The sequence below is a fragment of the Acanthisitta chloris genome, unplaced genomic scaffold, assembly GCF_000695815.1.
Source record: "Acanthisitta chloris isolate BGI_N310 unplaced genomic scaffold, ASM69581v1 scaffold35943, whole genome shotgun sequence".
Lineage (NCBI taxonomy): Eukaryota > Metazoa > Chordata > Aves > Passeriformes > Acanthisittidae > Acanthisitta > Acanthisitta chloris.
Window position 1 is genome coordinate 22,944 of NW_008663882.1, and position 20,693 is coordinate 43,636.

Consider the following 20,693-nt stretch of genomic DNA (forward strand, 5'->3'; position numbering starts at 1 on the left):
CTTCTGCCTCGATCTTTTGAAACAGACATGTTTGAGATCCTAGTGGGGTTTTTTTAAGTTTGGTAACATAATAACCAACTTGACACTGAGCCTTTTAACAGGCGAGAACAGGGAACCACAAGAATTTCCCTGCTCAATACAAATAAAAATAGGAGGCAAGTATGCATTTGACAATTCCTTTTTTTTTTTTTGCTAGTTATAGTGAATTCAAGTTCAGAAACATTAAGCAGTTGGTCTTTCTCAAAAGATACTTTGTAAAGTAGTAGTCCAAATACCAAAATGCATCTTGGCATGTATGACAATGAAGAAGTGTTGACATGCGTTCACACTTTATTCCTTGAAAACAAATGAGATGAAGTACCAGTAAAGATCCACGTTCACTGTACTGCAAACTCCTTGTTCCTACTGAGAAGTACTTACTCTTGCAGACAATCCCACACAAATCAATGCTTCCTTTCCTTAGATGTCACAGTAAACTACTCAGGTTTTAAGTGTTGTGAATGGGATTTGCAATCTGTTATAGTGTAAGCAAAGAGGATTGTCTGTATTTATGGAGCAAATACTGGAAAACAAAAAGAGAATGACATCTGCTTTACAGTAACTGCAGACAGTACAACTGGCATCTTTTGGAATTATAAGGCAACAAATGTTGAACCAGCATATGAAACTCTACTGTAGAATTTTTTTCCCTTTTTTTTCTCTAATTCAATAATATGCAGCAATATGAAATGCCAATATTGCCTCCAGATAACTTCTGCATTTGATGAACCCCTTAAGATAACATGTAATATCTGGTTGGACTAGCACACTCTTTATTTAAGATTATCCATCTGGCAATATTAATGTATATTAAAAATACACATGCACATTTTTGCAGACTTGCAATTTAATGTATTTTCATAATTCACTACAAAAATGAGGTTTACAACTGCTACCATACACTGGGACTCCTACAGTAGCATGGATAATGTACACATGTATTTCCCAGAACTACCAATACTGAGCATTGTGCAAATTGTCTAGGACTTAATCCTTCTTGAGCAGCAGCTGGAAGAAGATTTGTGGGTTGAATACTGATATCAAAATACAGATTTAAATAATTTACTCTTAAAAACATTCATATTTATAGCCTCTTACAGAAAATAAACAATTCATCTGATTATCAGATACATCCCTCAGTTTTTCCAGTTCCAAGGTATACACAGGTCTCCATCCTGCAGCACAGAGTAGAAATGTGAAATGCAAAGGTGCATGCCTTGTAGGTAGGGCAAGGATTCTTCCAGCAGCCGCTTACAGCAATCTATCATCTGTGCACTGGAAACTCCTGGTTCCTTATACAGACGATCCAAAGAAAATTTCTCAGTGGAGGTATCAATTAGCTCTTTTTCTGTAATCAACATCCTAGAAAATGAAGACAACACACAGTGACAAAATTAGAACTTAATCTCTTAAAAAAATCCCAAAACATCTTGAAATAAGCATTTCAATGCATACTGAATATACATTAAACCAAAAAATAATAAGTAGGTTACATGCATGCAAACAAAGGTGCCAATTCATGTACAGCTATGGTACGGTCGAGACTTTTGTGCAGGTTGATACCTGTGTCTACCTCATAGGTCACACTGAACATTCTTTCATGACTATGGGCAACAGAATGCCCACAGAGCCACATTTGAAGCCTGCACCACATCTTTTTGTTCACTGAGTGACAGGGAAAAAATACCGAAGTAAAAGTCCTACGAGGCTCCATTTTTATTGTAAGGGGTCAAAGTACCTAAATAACCTTGCAAGTGTAACTTTTAAGCAGAAAATTGTGTTCATAATTGCTCTCTTTTAATTAGACCAGTACTCTGTGTGTCATCAAAACCAACAGTTGACAGGTATAGCCAACTGATGCGTATTAAATGTATTAATAGCTTCCTAATTGCAGAATTATGTGGATCTGGTTGGATCTGATGACCTTATAGGTCTTTTCCAACCTAAATGATTCTACAAATATTGAATTCATAGCTTGCAGATGATTTTCTTTTCCCCTTCACCCCAAAGTGATAAGACACTGTGTGGCAAACTCAGACTACTCAGAAATAAAATTAATGCACAGAATTAATTAAGAGTCACTGGAGCTGTGACTGATCACCTAATGCAGAGACAGTTCAGGCTGTGCAAGCCTCACCAGCTCAGGCACTATGCCACGCTAACACAGCTATACTTCCAAGCCAGCTTGGCTACAGAAAGAGCACCACTGCTGCCCTAGGACACAGAGGGGGCAGGGGAGGAGCTACAAAGCAGCAACACATCTGCAGAGCCGGTGGGATGTGAAGCAGCCCCAGCTACGCACCGAGACTATTCGGCTCACACAAAAACACTACTGCAGGGCCTCAGCACCACTCTTTGCAGAGCTCAGTACGGATCTCTGTGTATGGATCTCTTGCATGGCACTATGCCCTGCTCAGGCACTCAGATTGCTGTATCAGAGCCCAGCCCGGCTCTGGCAGTCAGGGATGAACTGAGCCAGTGAGTTAACCTAGAGCAAACCTGCCCTCTCTACAGACCCTCCTGAGTGCATTCCCTAATACCTAGGCACCAAGCTTTCCTGCTCTGTGGAACTGCAGGCTGCCTTGAAGGAATTCAAGTCAGCCGCACACAGTGAGAACTGCAGGTTTATTTTCAGTCACTTCCACAAGGAGGCTTACACATCTATTACAGTACAAACTGGTGCTTTACAAAAGCAGGGGAAGGAGGAGCAGGTTCATACTAAATCCTGCATTACTGGAAGACTGACATTATCCACATAGATAATACAACCTTCTAGAGCAGCAGTGTTTGGACTTCCCTGTGCTTCAGGTCATTCAGAATTCCAGATATGTTATGCTAGTTACTGCATATAAATCATTCAACTGCATGTGCAAAGTAAATCCAGTGCACCTCAAGCTATTTTCCTTTATCTCAGGGCCCCTGTAACCACCACAGGAGACTAAGGAAAATCAGAAGAATAGAATGAGTCCTGTTCAAGGAAGCATTAAGTGGAAAAGGAGCTTTCAGCTTCAATAAAAGACAACTAAGGGGAAATACGACAAAAAGAAAAGAAGCAGAGGCGATTAATACAGAATGACTGTTTTGTATTTCCTATCACACAAGAACCAGAGAATGACAAATGAAATAATCAGGCTGCGGGTCTATAAAACACAGAACATCTCTCTCCTGCATACACACATGCTATATATAATTCAACCATGCCACAAAGTAAAAATCAGCTCAAAAAATAATTAGACTATAAAGAGGGGGGAAAAAAAAAAGATCTATTGAATGCTCTTAACATGAGATAATGTTTCCAGCTTCAAGCCTTTGTTGAAGTGTCGTTGGTCAGAAAGTGGGAAGGAGTGTAGAGTCAAACAGCTCGGTCAATTTTTTGCCCCGTTTGACAATATAAGCACACAAACCAGTAATCACCCAGCACACAACAGAAGAGCTATGTAGTTTGGCTCTTACATTCTTACATCAGAGCTGCTTGTACACTGAGGGCAGGCCCTGAGTTCTGGATTAGTGTCTTCATGAAGTGCAGTAGTGTGAGATTTTTTGAAGAGTGAATTACTCAGATACAAATGCATACATTTGCTATGTCCCTCCCAGAATCTACAGACAATACTTTCCCAGCTGTCACATGTGAACAGCTACATAGAGAGCTATTTAGTACTTATAATTCATATGGCAAAAAATAATCTAACTTCAAAACTGGACTAGGGTTACAGAAAAATTCCAACAAATGATGTTTTATTGAAATCTACTTCCAAAACACATCCTCTCAAGTAATGAAGTATTGACAGAGCTAAAACCAGAAAGCCTTCAGCACAACTCATGCCTAAAACAACTTCACAGAAAAAAAATCTCGATCTATACATCACGTATACACTCATGACAGCATGATACTTCAGCAACTCATTAAGAGCTTTCCAAAGCAGAAAAATAAACTTGCAGTAACAACCTCCAAAAGGACAGTGCCACCCAGCTACCTATCAGAGTATTTTACTCAGAAAACCCCAGTATCTCTACTTCATCCTCAAAGACACAGACAGCATACAAGGTCAAGAACCAAATTTACACTTCTGATGGATATTACAAAGCATGGATTTAATATTAAGTATGGTGCTGTGACTCGCTATTGTAATCTCTCTCGTCTCACTACTAAGGAGGTATTTCACTCATCATTTTATTCTGGTATTTTTTTCTTCTCCTTGTTAGGAGCTAACTAATCTTTTTCTCAACTAACTGACCAACTATAAATAATAATTGTCTAGTCAGGCTCAGTTATTTTTAGTTTACATTTCACTGCTTTCTTGTCTCATTGCAATTAACTTTAATAGAAGTTTGTTGTTTTTCTTATACAATAAAAAGGTGCCTTCCTTAAAAAACCTACCTCTCCTTCGGGGAACTAATTGGAAAAGAACTATGCAACTATGGTTTGTAAGCAAAGATCTTTTATTTCCAAATAAAGTACAACTGTTTCTACAAGGTGAAGGAGAGTATTTCCTAATAACTGTTTGCATTCACTGAATGCTGTAATTCTTTCTTTAGCAAAGTTGATTGGTAGAGTTCTGATTTATAAACAAAAGGGTTTTTTCCATCAAAAAAAGCATGAAATACATTCTTCAAAGTTCTCCTCCTCCAAATAAAACACATGACATGCAAAGATTTTAATGAGCTAAATGCATCAAGTCACATGAACACTTACTCCTCCTTTCTTTTCAGATTCTCTCTTGCTTCCTGTGCTTTGGCAAAAATAAACCATTGAAGGGTTGCTGGATCACAGACCGTTGGGATTGTAAAGTGTCCAAATTCATGTAAGCTTGGTGCATATCTGTCACTAAGGAAACACAATGAAAGCAAAGCACAAGGTAAAATTTCTTCTATGCAGGTATTTACATGAATTAATTTCAGAATGAATCCTGAAGATGAAAGTAATCACAATCAGAACAACTGCTAAAAAATTAATCAAGTTTGGTCCCTGAGACTACAGAAAAACAATACATAATGCTTTTTAAAAACTACATGCCGAAAGCAACCTGTCAACAACACTGAAAAAAACACCAGCATGGCAGCAAAAACCCAGCACAACACTAAAATAAAGACAGAACTTTGAGTCCAACTTGAATGAAATTAAGGAGGATTTTCTTCAGTCTGATTCCTTCTTAACCCATAAAAATGCACTTAAAACCTTCAAAACCAAGAAGACTTTGACATAATGAAAATCCAAGATTATATTACTTTACTCCTTAGAGCAATAATCAGTGCAGCAAGGAAAAAAAAAAAAAAAGAGTAAAAGCTCTAACAGGAATAAACCTTTCCTGCAAACACCTACCTTTCCAGAATCATTTGCAAGCCTCGCAGACTGCGAGGATGAAAAGGCAGTCTACTGTCACGGAGTTTATTATAGAAGGAGTTCAGAGTCTCGTAGTACTCTTCCAGAGTCAACAGAGGTTGCAGTTCTTCAATATATATCACTTGTATGCCTCCCAGAAGTTGGCTTATCCGATCTTCCAAGAATAGTAGCCTTTTCTGAAGCTTATAATAATTTGGCAATCTCTCGAAAATCTGTGCACACACACAAACAAACATTTCCTAAGACACAGAGCGTAAAACTTCATTGCAATAATGTAAAAAAACTCTCAAGAAACTCCAAAAGAGACACTTAACAATGCAAACATGGAACCTAAGGGGAAAAAAAGAAAATTAAAGAATACCAAAAGTGAGAAATATCAAGTATACACATTTTGGGGCAAGATATAATGGAAATAGCTTGTAAGTATTTTCTGTATTTATTCTATAAAAGCAGCAGAAGGCCATAAAAAGATGGATGGATGTCCTCTTCCTCTATATATAAAGAAATCAATGGTTCCAAATAAAAACATATATAATCTGAGGCCTACTTGAAACATACATCACCACAGTTACAGTGGCAGAGCTATTGCTCATACAGCAGTCACTACTTACCACCGACCCTGTTATTACTATAATGTCATTTTCCACGCAAAAAAATTGCTGCTGTTGGAACAAGTCAAGTGATTTCAGAACAATCTCTTTATTAGAAGCCCAGGAGAGTAAAATCTATTGGATCAGCACTTGCATTTGTTATAGAGCAAAACTCCTTTAAATATTGTACCCCTGACCAAGCACTCTACAGACTGACTTGGACAGTATTCTCCTTCTTCTAAGTAATTAGTCACAAAAAGTAACAGCACTTAGGACTGCTTTCTAAAATGGGGTAGAATTGGGCAAACAATTATGGTCTCGAAAATCCAAGCAGCTAACCGACCTCATAATGATTTTCAGTGACTTTTTCTGTGTAACATTTCACATGATCCTCAGTGCATTTTTAAAATAAAAAGCTTTTTATTTCAGGTTCAAATATATATCTCTCCTTTGTCCTCCCAAGCAAATACCATCACTACAACTAAGTATACACATTGTCCTATCTGCACAGTGTTTTGTGTGGATACATGATCCCTTTGGGAAAAACCCTCAGCAAAGGTTAGAAAGATGAAGCATTTATCTTTTCAAGGAAGACAATGTTTATTTTGGTATTAATCAGAACACTTTTATTCCAATGACTATCAACACTCTCAAGTCTCAGTAGAAAGTTTTCTATTAAATTCTAGTTTCTCAGTCTAAGTTCTTAGTAAACTGCACACACTAACAAACCATGGTTTGTTTTCCCCCCCAGTGAAACACACATAGGCAAAAATGCAAAGCACCACCAGATAAAGAAGATTGAGTGTTAACTTTTCATATTATTCACTGATTGGAATACAAAAATAAAATATTCTGGTATTCTAGTAGGGTGAAATGCCCAACTAGGAACTTCTACCAATTATCTCCTTTACAAAGAAATATTTTTGATAGAACTACGTGCCATACTGATATCACTACATATATAATTTTTGTTCCTTTGCATATAATACTTTCTCATTTAAGATGCCAGAAAGCTCGTTAACTCAGAACTTCACACAAGCAGCAGCAGAATTGGTAAAGTCACTACAGATAAATTACTGCAACATCCACATTATCTGCCTAAAAGAACAAAATAGAGTGACAGGGTTGGTTAGTAGCCATTGAATGATGATGTTCACAACTTCCTTTAAATCCCATATTTACAAAAAAATCTGAAAAAATATTCATTAATCCTTCATGGGAATGACTTCTTCTGTCAGTGCTCACTGCACAGACTGGAACAGTGTATAACAAATCAGTTTTCTTTATATCTAATCAGGAGTAGGACTGACTTGTTAATGAAAGCAGCAGTAAATATCTGGCAAAGATTGTTGTTAGTAACAGCATACACAGGATTAAATTCAGAATGCAATGCAGACAGTTATGCTAAACGTATTAGCTAAGTGTTTGCTTTAAATTATGCATCAGTTATCTGCACCTACTAATATTTTTGTTACAGTTGAAGAAATGCTGTTCAGTTCGACAAGAGGCTTTATCATTTAGTTTGAAATCTTCTTACTTTGGTCCAGTGATGGTGAACATCCATGGTCCCCAGCATGATGTGACCTGCCGCACTCATACCCGAGCGGTCTGTAAATACCACCGTGCGTCCTACAAATTGAACAAAGCTCTTGACTAATTTGGGTTACTGCAATCATTCCCACAATTACTGAAGACTTAACTATGCTACTAACATGTCACAAGCACCATATTACTGCAGCACAATCACAAATGAGTAGCTGCTCTTGTTATTCTCAGAATTTGAAAGAGATTCTTGAAAAGTCCAGTTTAAGAATTCTTTGTCATACAAACCTGACCTAGCACTTGCCTTCTCCCTGTGTGCATTTGATATACTTTTAGTTACTTGGACTTTTTTCTTATGACACTTTTAAAATAAGAGAAAATCTCAGCAGATAGCATGTTCAAAGAATCTGTACGAATCACGTACAGAGAAGGAAATATAGGCTAGATGCTTATAGTAAATATAAATAAGGTAAAAGCTGGTCAAAGAACTATGAGCACAGCCACTCGACACTACTTCTACAGAACTCTGCAACATGTGAGCTCTAAGAAACACTTTCACATTAGGTTTTAACTCTTTTTTTAAAACAAAGAATACAGACAACACAAAAGGATAATTCTATGTGTATTTTTAGGGGGATGAATCAGTTTTGAGTCTGAGTATGGGTTTTTAAGTGAACTACAAAGATCCTCAAGTATTTTTTAGGGTAAAAGCACAGGCAACTATTGATCAAAATAAGCTTCCACTAAAGTCTTAATGTGATGTATTAATCTGCAAGGCTACAGAGCTTAAATAGCTCTTGCTCTCAGAAATCAGTTTTCCAGAATCCCTAAGAAAGAGCAATGCCAACTTTAAGGCATCTAGTCCATGCTTGTACCCCAAGGCAAGATCAACTGTACCTGTATAATTACTGACAGGTATTTGCTCAGTGTATTATTAAAGATCTTCAAAGATAGAGACTACAACAGGTTCACAAGACAGACTTCTCTAGCACTTTAAATCCTCAGCATGCTTAGAAAATGAAACTAATTTGAAACCTGATACAATTTAAAACTACTACTTATTCTCCTACCTACTCTGTCTTTTGACAAAGGATTAGCTGGACCCTCAAATCAAAGCCACTCAAAACTTGAGTCTCTGCAGACAGGCATAAAACGCAGAACTACAATTAGAGGAAACAGCTACTGCCACAGGTCAAACAGCTTTATAAAAGGAATGATAGGTGAGGTTTACAGAATATTTTTATTATTTTCCTGAGAAAATATAGACTTTAATATAGGGGGTTTATGAACACACATGAGAAGAGGAAACAATATGACTTTAAAGTCCTCCATATATTGACTCTTTTGAGAGCTACTCGAATTTCTGTCTTGAACCTACCGTGAGTGACAATCTACTACTACCTCCTCTACCCTTTCACAGGTTCAAGTCTAGACTTTTCACCTTCATAGTTAATATTAAGTCTAGTGCCTCCAACTCACTCCGTCTGCATTTATTAAGAAGCGAACTAGCAGCTAAATGTAGCAAATACACCATAAGGAAAGGTCACTTCAAAAAAATACCTAGTAGCTTAAAATGTAAGCTCTCACCAGCTTTTCAGTAAGCCTGGCAAGTTTGCTTTTGCACTTATCAAAAGCATTTGTGAAAAGAACTAGAGCTCCCATGTCCCAGAAGACTGGGCTCATCTCTGAACCAATACTGTGCTAGGATATAGGAAACAGGCAACAGAAATACCTTTAACATTCTTTAATACTTCAGGTCGCTGTTGGACTAAGCGACCCAGGCTGTGCAGCTGGCTGCAGCGGTGAGCAATACCCCAGCTCCTCTGCCACCTACAGAAAAATATAATGGAAAGCATTTCATTCTCAATATTATTAAAAAAACCCTAAACCACAGAAGCTGAGAGGCAGCTCAAAGCCTTGTAACACAAATGAAATAGCACTTCAACACTAATAAAAGGTAAGGCTACTGAACGGCTGTCCATGTCGTGTGCTATTTGAACAGATAAAAAGCCTAAATAAAACTTCAGTGTTTTCTTAAAGTGAGTCCCAAAACCCCAAAGAAAACCAACAGCAGATACAGGAAAAAAAATCGATATAAAACCTGGTGGACAGAACAGAACTTGAAAATCCTTCCCCCAATGAGAAGGGGGTTAGTAAGAATACAGCAAGACAACCCTGTATTTGGTTAAGTTGTGGAGCAATGTAGTTTTGTTTGTACACTGTGCAATGTTTGTCCAGAGAAGCAAATACAGTATCTAAGGACATTGCCCTTTTTTCTGAGTACCTAGCCCAAAACATTACTATGATTCCAGTGCAAAGTTGCTATGCATTATTCATAATTTTACAGTGGAGTAATTTTTGTTAAACCATACAGAAGCCAGGTGTCACATTGGTGACTTTAATACCCATAGTCTTGACATCTTTTCCATCACAGACAGATCAGACAAATTCCTAAGTAAATTTCAAAAAGCATTTAAATTGTGAAGTTGTCCCAATGTATTGAAAAAATATACCCTTTTACAGATTTCTAGCTGATATAAAACTGTCTCAAACTGGGAAATTACCATTCCCTTATTGTACAGTACACCAGTGGTTTTTATTTTTTACTAAAACAGTGATCACAGCACACCAATGTTTTGGTGATTGTGCACAGTGTCCAGGTCTCCACTTTTTCTTCCCACGCTGCCCCCCACCATCAGCAAGTAGGGAGGGGACACAGCCCGAACAGGTGATTTCAACTAACCAAAGGAATATTCAAGACCATATATCATGTGCAGTGATAACGCTCAGGGAAAGCAGAAGGAAAGGTAGACCCTCATTAAAGCATTTGTCTCCCCAAGCAAGCATCAGACATGCTGAGGCTCTGCGCTCCAGAAGGGGATAAACACCTGCCTGCCAGTAGGAAACAGTGAATCAATTTCTCCTTTTGCTCGGCCTGAACTCACAGCTTTGCTTCACCTATTAAACTTCTACCTTAATCCACAAATTTTCTTGCTTTTGCTCTTCTATTCTCTTCCTCCCACCCCACTATGTATATGAGTGAGTGGCTGTGTGTGTGCTTAGCTGCTGGCTGGGGTCTATCCACATCACTTCACTTAGGGAAACCTAACTGGCAAAACCTCATTCAGAATCATAGAATCAGCCAGGTTGGAAAAAACCTCCAAGATCATCAAGTCCAACTCTACAGTGGTTACTAGACCATGGCACTAAGTGCCACATCCAGTCTCATCCTAAAAACCTCCAGTGACGGTGAACTCTTTGGAATGCAGGGAATGGCACTAGGCCACAGCACTTGTGAGGCAATTTAATCTTCTATAATAGAAGTAATTCAAACAACTGTTTACTGTTACCTAGCAATATCACTTTGCTTCCAGTAGCACCAGACAGGAATGTAAAAAGGTAGCTTCTCTTCAGCTGTCCTAAACTTATACATGGAATAAAGCCAATGACCTAGATGTTTTTCAGACCTCTGTGAACACTAGCATTAGGCTGCAGGATCACAATAGTTTCCTATTAAGATATTCCCTTGTCGGATTACTGACACTCACATTCCTCTCTGAAATGTAACAATATAACTCATGGAAGGTTCATAACTCTTCATGGAACACAACAGTTTTAGTGTATTTTAAAAGCACAAACTCTAAGAAAATTAAATATAAACCACGAATAAAATCAAATTTCCGCGTTTAATACTCAAGACTGTTTCAGAATCTTAAAAACCCTCACCACAGCTCAGTTGCAGAGGATTAGAAATTGTGTTCAAAAAAACCTGGCTTCAGCTTAAAGGAAGCCAGGGTCTTTTAGAGGGTAAAAGGACAAAAGCATCATTTCAGAAGCTCCAACTCTCTCTTTCCTGGTTAAGAAAAAAAAAAGAACTTAACAGACTTGCCCTTGAAATAATCCCCCAAAGTTTATTTTTCCATAAATTGTTGAATACCTTCACTGCCATTTTCCCATCCTGAATATCTCACTTCAGAATATCCTCACTCAAAGGCACAAAATGTAAAAAGGGATTGTAAATAATTTTCTGGAAAATATTCTGAAGACTCAAAATCTCCAACTGCACTGAGCCCTTTCAAGCAAACAAATCTCCTCCTCCTCTGGAGAGTGGGTAACAAGACACCAGAAAGAAGAACATTTTTATTAAGCATTCACAGGATGTCAATATGTACTATCTGCAAAGCTGCATTTCACTGCCAATCTAGTTACCTTTGTAGATATTACCTTGGCTTCAAGAACAATAAACTTGACCAGCAAAACACCCAAACTAACACATACACATAGTCCTATTTCAAGGGCTTATGCGTCTGCCTCAACTGGTGCCTACATTTTTAGGTACAAATACTCTTTTTGAGCAGATTGTAACAGGAAATTTTTGCCCTAACAGAATTCTTCTAGAATAATATTCAGTGCAATAACACTTCCATACATGAAATATAGCTGTTTGCTGAAATAAGCCTTTAAAAGCTCATGGCGTACTATTAGACAACACTTTCTTGCTTTGATTGTCTTAACCCAAGTCCAACCGATCTAATTTATTACCTGATATCTGAGAGCTGGAGTTCATGAGAAAGTTCAAATTTTAAACGTTCTAGTTCTTTTCTAAGTGGCAAACTTTTTTTCAGCTTTTTTACTGCACTTGCTTCATTATCATCCAGCCACGATCTGAAAAGAAGAGGAAAAATACTCAACAGTAGAAACATGCTGCTGTATTATTCTTCATGCAAACAGTACAGCTAACTGAATTCTTACTGCTGATATAAATGTTTTATTTCAAATTACCAGGTAAAGGGATTTTTTTAAAAATAGAGGCTACAAACTGACATTGCTAAATGCTTCATCTTAAGATATCTACATAGGAAAACCTGGCACTTGATGTCTTTGAGGGGGACTAGGGAATCAAACTGAACCAAAAGACACTGACAGTGTTAAAACTGTAATGCTTAGAGGTGTGACAGGTGTATTTTGGGGGCAGCTTCAGAACTTTGTGCTTTAATGGAAGAAGTTTCCATGCATCTGCCATAAGAAAAAAAACATCCTACAATAAAATCCAACAAAAAATCAAAACAAAGTGATCATAGTAGACTATCAAACACAAGGGGTGGTACTAAAGGGCTACGTTAGGTAACTTTTACAGTGCTGACAGGAACATAGATTAAGCAGGTCAAAGTTTTATAGTTTTTTTTGCCATAATCACAACCAGGCAAACATGACCCACTGAGTACACCTAAAATTTCAATATATAGGTCATTCTATCTCTAGGAAAGTTACTCTTTAAGAGATTCAGCCTTTTTTTCATAGCATAAGCTTATTTTCATACTCTTATTTTTACAAGCTAATACTTCCATTCTCATACTGTATTCCAAGCAAAACAATTCAAACTCAGAAGCAAAAAAAGGCCCAATGCCAAATGGCTATGTATTAAAAAGAGACTGTTAATATGTAACTGCTCATGGCATTTCTTGTAAATGTGTAAAAATAAGTAAAAATATTCTCTAGTGTGTTAAATCTCAGTGAAGTGTTTTACAGTTGCATATATTACAGTAGCTTTATTTGCCAGGTGGTGTGCAGGATGAGGGATATACACTTTGCTCTGAAGATCCTTCCAGCACAGTTCTGCATTCGTTTCAAATGGCATCTAAGCCTCACTGTTAAAAAAGCTCTTTCAAGGCCCCAAAATGTGTATGTATCCCAGAATGAGCACATACAGATTTTTTTTGAATCACCTACTGCTAATACCACATTTAATGCAAGTTTAGTATTTATAACTGACTTAAGTATTAAGCTTGGCATGCTGAACAACATTTCAGCCTGATACCTTAGGTATCAGGCAAATTAAAACCTTTTAACCTTAGTTTTCATGTATTATCTCCCATCCCCATCAGAATGTGATAATGCAATAGTAGCAGCCATATAGTTTTATGTTACTGAAGTACTGCAAGAGGTAAGGAGCTATTTGGAGTAAGTGTAACCTCTGTCTCCTTCTGAATTGCCACCAATACTAGACAAATCTGAAAAGCTAGTTCAACCAAAACTAGATTGACCAAACATGAATGCTGGGCAAAGAGACAAGAATGCCTCAGCATTATCCCAGGAGCTCCTCTGAGCTCTCTTTGATTATGAAAAACATGATAAAATTACATGTTGGACAATTAAGTTTTGCATTGTTCAGAGTGTTTACTGCCTGCCTTTAAAAATGCAGCATTAGAGTAGGACACATTTAGGTTACAAAACTTCAGTTCAATGAAAGCATTACATACATTAAAGTTGTTTCCACTCTCTGGGCTTGTTCTAGCTCCTCCTCAGGATCCTTGAATCCAGTAAATGAATAGTAAGTCTTATCCCATTTGATAGGTCTGTTCACTGTGCTTTTTGCTTCCTTCTGGGACTGAGAGTTCACATTCAAACTCTGAATATGCTCCGTCGATAAACTGCAGGAGTTGAGAATATCTAACACTGTGCTCAGGAGATCCCTGGTGTGTAGTGTAAAACTGACTGCTCGAAACCCTGTAAAACACAAGCATTATTTACTTAAAACTATTTAACAAGCATTCACATTTCTGTCCTCTTACGAGAACCCCAACAAGGCACAGAAAGTTGGAAATTATTATGACACTTATTTTGGTACTCACTGCAAAATTCATGTGCAGTTTAACTATGTCCCATCCCTTAGCTACTGAGCCTAACTGCCCTGATAGAAAGCTTTTGACTCAAGGGCAGATGACAATTCAAATGTTATGTTAAGTAGACTGGTCATAACGCTGCTATTTTCTTAAAAACAGTATGAGTTTGTTTTCTAGCACTAGTGTCCCTCACAATTCGCTCAAATGTTTTGATTGCCAGGATACAGTATGTAAAATTCACCTGTTAGGTAAGGTATATTGGTACACCAGAGACAAACATGTGGAATAAAATTAATCAAAAGCCACATTCCAAATTTGACAAATTTTTTTTGTAGTCTCAAAGATGAGGCAACGTGGTAAATTAAAGATTCAGGTGTTATAGAGCTTTTACTTACAGACTAAGTTCCTACTGACCTACAAGTATGCTGACATTGTGCACTACACAGTAACTGCAATAAGGACAAGGACCCAACTGTTGTTCCAGTTAAACATGACAACAGTATTAAAAGCAGGAAAATTATCATTTACATTCACCTATGTTTTTTACTTCCTCATACTGTAACTTGACCTCAACTCTAACGCATCATTCTTCCAATGCTTCTTAAAGCTAAATATGTTTCATTACTTGGGATGGTCCCAGTTGTCTGATCTAATACATATTTTCATGGTTTGACAGGATTTTATGCAGTTGAAAAGTTGTTATGGCTGCACAAGGCTAATGGTCTGCAAGAATTTAAATACAGGAAGATACATTCTGTACGATATAAAAGCACCTGAAGCACTGAAGGATTCTTGAACATTAGAAGAGTTTGGTTCTCTTTCTCTTACATAAAAAGTAAGCTGAGTTGGCTTAAAGGAACGAAATCCTGGTTTCTGTAGGTTTTCCAAGTAGCCATTTAACCTCTTCAGAGAGTTTTCATTTACTTCCTGTTTAAAGACAAAAACATACAACAAACAATACAGATGATGAATTTGGCCATTTGTCATCTAAATCTTCTTACTCTTACATGCAGAATTAGGTTTTACAAAATGCCAGTTGCTCTTAACAGGTAGTGACACAGCTCAGTTCACATTCTCAGCATGAATAAATTTGTATGACGTCCATATGTACACATTTGTGTACATTCCAATATCCACTTTTAAGGATTTCAAGCTTAAAGAAATCCACGGATTTTAAAGTGATAAAGAAATATGTATTATAAATGAGTCTGGAAGGATTCAGTATTTTATTTCTAACAATTAGAAAATATGACTAATAAATAATGGATGTATGAGGGACCTTTCCTTGATAAAAATCAAAGGAAGTGCATCTTTTTGTTCTGTGGTAAAAACCATATTAAATTCCAATACTACTTTTGTCTCTCTGACAGACAGAAAACTAGAAAATTTCCATCCCTGTTATATGAAACACTCACAAAGAAAGAATCAAAATATTTTTACCCTCTCTTTGGGATGCTGGCCAAAGAAATCTGGATGTACAGCAAAATAGAAAGGTCTGAGGGCATTGATGGCATCAGCTCCTGACAAAGTTCTTGACTGAAGAACACATTTTAGCAAGATCTTGTCCAGACATAACCTAATAAAGTAATAACATGTTCATGCATGATACAACCAATCAAGTGACAGACTGATTAAAATTCCACTACAATGTGACTGAATGGAGTAAGCATTCACAGTTGCAAGTACAATCATTTAAAACTGACACTGGAAGCCTGAGTTGTGGATTTCTCCCCTTGGGACTCACAAAGCAGTATTACTGCAGATCCAATCCAACAAGTTTGAGAAATGGTGAATGCTAATTGCTGACTGAAGACATGTAAATAAGTACAGTAACTTTTCCCTCTACTTTCTCAAAGTAGTCTCAAAAATTCCCCAGACAAGTAGTTCAAATGACAAGTACTGGCCTTAGTGGAACTTTTGCAGCTATTGCTGAATCTCCTCTTAAGAGTCAAATGTTTTTTATTTCTGAACCTCCAAGTTAAAAAGCCAAACCATGGATTTTTCAAGCAGTGCCAAAAGAACATCAAATTTTACCCTGGAATAATAACCACAATTCAGTCACAAGATGCTCTGCATTAATTTGAGTTTCACATACTTGTGTCTGAAAAAAAAAATAAAATCTACTTTCCTAAACATACTCTTATAGAAAACATCAAGTAAAAAGACAGTGGGTTTTAGCCCTTTTATCTTCACTGAATTAGAAGAAAGGAGGACTAAAAAAACCTCAAGTGGTAGGACAAGAGGATTGTTTCACCTAAGATCAGAAGGAAAAGTTAAGTTGAAGAAGTTCTACGAGTACAGAAAGTGAAAATTATTGAACAGCTGCACTTGGGCAGAAATTTAACAACAGTTCTGTAAGAAGCACACTCATGTAACAGAGGACTGACACGGGAAGAAAAACACAGTCTGCAATAAAGGCTACCAAAATTTCCTGCCATAGCTCAAAGGTGATGTTCAGGTTTAGTAAACTAATTACTGAGAGACAGTATGTATAAAAGCAGCAAGAAACTGCGAGTTAGTAAATATTCAGCTCTTTGAGCTGACTTCACAGGGTGACAGACTCAACAGGATGTTTTCTGTGATTAACACTCATTTCAGTGTGTGACTCAGGAGGGCAGGGATTCTGCTCTGTTAAGCTGTACAGTGCTGCTTCACTCCTCACAGTATCATTGAAACTGCAAATCCCAAACAGGAAAATATATGGCAGACCGGAGGCAAATTCACATAAAACTAAGTAACTTCATAGTTAGCAGGACTGTTTTACAGAGAGCTGTCTGTCCAGCATCCCAGACCAAATAGTCATCCTGGACACAAACATGTGAGACTTTCCTGACTTATTACTTAAAAAAGAAAAAATACAAAAAAAAATCCCCAAATTTGTGCTCAGACAATAAGCAGTATTTTTCATTTTGGCAAATGGTAAATGACAACAGTTGAGTTGTCAAGCAGATGCAGTGACCCTTGCTTTACCTTTTTTGTGTCAACCTTTCCAGCTCTTCAATTACCAACATGAAAGCAGTTCAGCCTAACGTTTTCTGCCCAAGAGCTAGGCAAATATTTAATTAATAGGTTTTATCAGCTTGTCAAAAATAGAAGTTTTTGTAGAAAAGCGGGACAGAAAACCCACGATGTAAGAAGATTGATGAAATTTCAAATCCATTATGACTAACGATTTTCATGTGTGTGGATTAAATGAAAGATTAAAATAAAAGATAAAATGTATTACTGCAAACACTTCCACCTCCTTGCTGGCTACATCTCAGAGACTCTAAGACCAGTCATCATTGTGGCCCATGATCCTGCTCAAAATAGCATGAGATGGTGAGGCACCACAGCAGTATCATGTTTGTATGGAGTGACACCTCTCAGTGACAAGAACATGCCACAGTTTTTCAGTGATGCAGGAAAAACACCTCCACTAGACCTGGCAAGAAAGGAAGCAAAGCACACTGGATAAAAGTTCACTTGGTCATATGCTTTACCATTTTGCATCAGGAAACACCATAATACTTGTCTTGCTGAGGAGGAAAACACCCAGCGGATTAATTTTCTTTTTTAGTAGCAAGTGGACACAACACAGTAAAAGAAAAAAAAAATCTTTCCAGCAAAGAAAAAAAAAAAAGTAAATTAACTAGTTACCTATCTGACAGCAGTTTTGACTAACAGCCAGTAAATTAACCAGTTACCTATCTGACAGCAGTTTTGACTAACAGCCATGAAAGAAATGCACATCTTCCTAGACCCAGCTGCTAGGAGGAAGAAGAGCTCAATGCTTTGTTCACCTTATTTGTACACCATTTCCCACATCCGTTCTCAAGCTACATCGCATGCTGTTTCCAGAAGTCCAGAAAAAAGTTCAGCATACCTGGAAACTATTAATCATACTTCTGAGTTTATTAATCATAAAGTTCCATCTGTTATTCTACATGAAAAATGGCCAAGTATGGCTAACTTTAGTTCCCTTGTTTTGTATCTAAACAACACTGTCATGCTAGTAGGAAGGCTCAGGATTCCAGCCAAAAGTCTATTTCGAACTTGCTTCGAAGAGAAGTGCTCAAAGACCAAAATTAGCCTGTGACAGAAGGAAGAATTCATTCACTGAAGGTGAAAGACAGAACTCTGAGGCATCCTTCAACTGAGGTGACAAAATAAGTGAATTAAAATGGATTTAGAGAGAGAAATCACAAGAAGAATGTTTATGGCTTCACTCACAAGGAGCAAGGATCGTTCCAAGAGCTTCATTTAGATCTGAAGAGCAGAGAAAGGCTTTGTATTAAAATCAAGGTCATAACTGCTTCGAGGACAGCGTCTGCACTTCATGAACCATATGAAACACAATCTCTACTAGAAAGCATTATGCAATCACACTCTAGGACTGATTTAATTTATTGATTAAATAATTCCCTTCAGCTTTCTTTTTCTTCACATCTCTCTCAAGTTTAACTTTTTGGCTTAAAGCTTTGGCACTGAAAAGCTTTGTTAACTTCAGCTCATGGTTAGACACAGTCACACATTTTCAGACACTGAACTTCAATAACTCAATAATGCAGCAGTATATTTGATACCATATTCACACTTAGGCCACTCCTTTCTGATAATTAAGCTATTTTAAGCCCCCTGGTTTATTGAGAGCCTTTTTAAAATTTCGTTCTAGGACAACCATATGGCTTTTGGGGATTTGCAACTGCGGATGCTCTGTCAAGAGCTTCAAGCTGTTAAGGTGAGAATGTCCAAGAAATAAACATTAAACAAAAATACCAAACCAGTTCCACATATATCCAAGTCATAAGCAAACACTTAAACATATGCTGAAGGTAAATAAGGTCAGCAGTGTCTCATACCTTTTCACGGTTCTCAGGCAGCAAAACATTTCAGCAACTCAGTGGTCAAGCCAAACTTCAGCCATCCACTAACTCACTTTAAAAAAAAGGAAAAAATTCCTGTTTAGTAATGGACATGTCTATTTTCCCCTTGCTACTTATCTGTACAATCCCTAAATCTTAGGTGGTCACTTTCAAAGTCCCAACACTAATATAAAATTGAGCAGCCACACATAAAACCTAAAGCTTTGTGCAAGACTGTTTTCAGTTTCCTCTAATAACAGCGTGTCTTGCCAATATTATGAGTTGTTACCATATTTTGATTTGAGGATGACTATTTAAAGATATTCCAGTTCAGAAAAAAAAGACCCTAAAAATTATTTACTGAAAACGCTCCCTGCTCTGACACTCAGTTTTTGTTTCAAATTATAAAAGCAAAAAACCAGAAGCTTTCTTTCAGCACGAACACATACCAGCTCGTGTAATTCCATGCAAATATTAGAGTCCAAAACTCTTAAACATATTAAAATACATTAAAATGTACATGCCAAATATTTTATGGGAGGATAATACCAAGCTGAAGGGAATGACACTGTCATCCAACGATGCCTGGAAATCTTTATCAAAAGTTTGCTGGCATTCACAAAAACGAATTAGCAATTTTTATCAGTAACTTCTGCACCATGCAACTGTTTTGCAAAAGGAGACAAACCACTCAGCATGTCAGAGTGTAAACATACACCTAATTATTCAGGATTATGAGGGAAGTTCCTATTGGCAATATTTTCTTATATATTTTCTCTTTATGTGTTTTTCACGCACTTTTTATTACACTTTTCAAAACAACATGCCTGCAGGTGCACTCAAGACGAGCAGTCATCAGAGTGCTCCAGCACAGCATGACAGTTCCTACGGCTATTCTGCAAAACACTTGGAGTATTAAAACTGCATCTTACTACTACAAATATACTTAACCAAGAATGTAAGTGGCTCACCAGATATTTTACTAGAGGCAGAAAATGTGAGGAAAAAACACATGCCGAGCTAAAATATTCCCAAAATACTTGATAATTTTTGTCTTCTGATTTTCAACTAGGTGTGCAAGGCAGTAATAATGTCATTACTAGTGTCTGCAACAGCAGTCCTAATCACAAACGAACCTGAATACATTAACAAGCTCCCTGGTAATAAAACAGTTTTCTCTCTCTGTAATTCTAGCTTCAGGCATTTGGGCAAAGGATGGAAAAAACCCAACAATCTCACTAATCCGTGGTGACGCTTTATATAACCAGACAAAAACAACATTGTTCCTTGCTTCAAATGCTCTATTAATTGCTTAGAACTGGTACACCGCTTGGCTAAAAACCCACAAAATCTCCTGGGTTTGACCAAGTTTTTCCTGCACCCACTTCAGAGATACACAGAGAGAAATATCAATTGTGTTGCAGCCGTTCTGCAAAAGCTTTTGGCCACAGGACATTGCAGGCTCGCCCCGAGGTGAGCTATTTCAGGTGTTTACCTGCGCTGGACACTTCGGGTAGGACGAAGACAAGAGTGTGAAAATAAACACGACGCCAAAGCGCTCAGAACAACAAGCTCGGGCGAACCCGACACCCTCGCGGCTGGAAAACAACACAAGTGCCGCGACACGCTCTATCGCTTTAACCACGGACAGCGTTAACTATTGACGGCACAGCCCTGGAAGAGTCTCCTTTGAAAACCGGCGGAGGGAAGACCT

The 20,693-nt window shown here is 37.5% G+C and overlaps 1 protein-coding gene across 1 annotated transcript; it reads right to left on the reverse strand.

Annotated features, from left to right (window-relative positions):
* Positions 1 to 868: 868 nt before the first annotated feature.
* TCAIM (T cell activation inhibitor, mitochondrial) lies at positions 869 to 19,053 on the reverse strand. Its single transcript, XM_009071126.1, has 10 exons — positions 18,977 to 19,053; positions 15,576 to 15,711; positions 14,909 to 15,062; positions 13,773 to 14,019; positions 12,055 to 12,177; positions 9,245 to 9,342; positions 7,508 to 7,599; positions 5,360 to 5,592; positions 4,733 to 4,864; positions 869 to 1,401 (listed from the first exon to the last, which is right to left on the reverse strand). The coding sequence occupies exons 1-10, from the start codon at positions 19,003 to 19,005 to the stop codon at positions 1,176 to 1,178; spliced, it is 1,470 nt and encodes a 489-aa protein (XP_009069374.1). The 5' UTR covers positions 19,006 to 19,053; the 3' UTR covers positions 869 to 1,175.
* Positions 19,054 to 20,693: the final 1,640 nt, after the last annotated feature.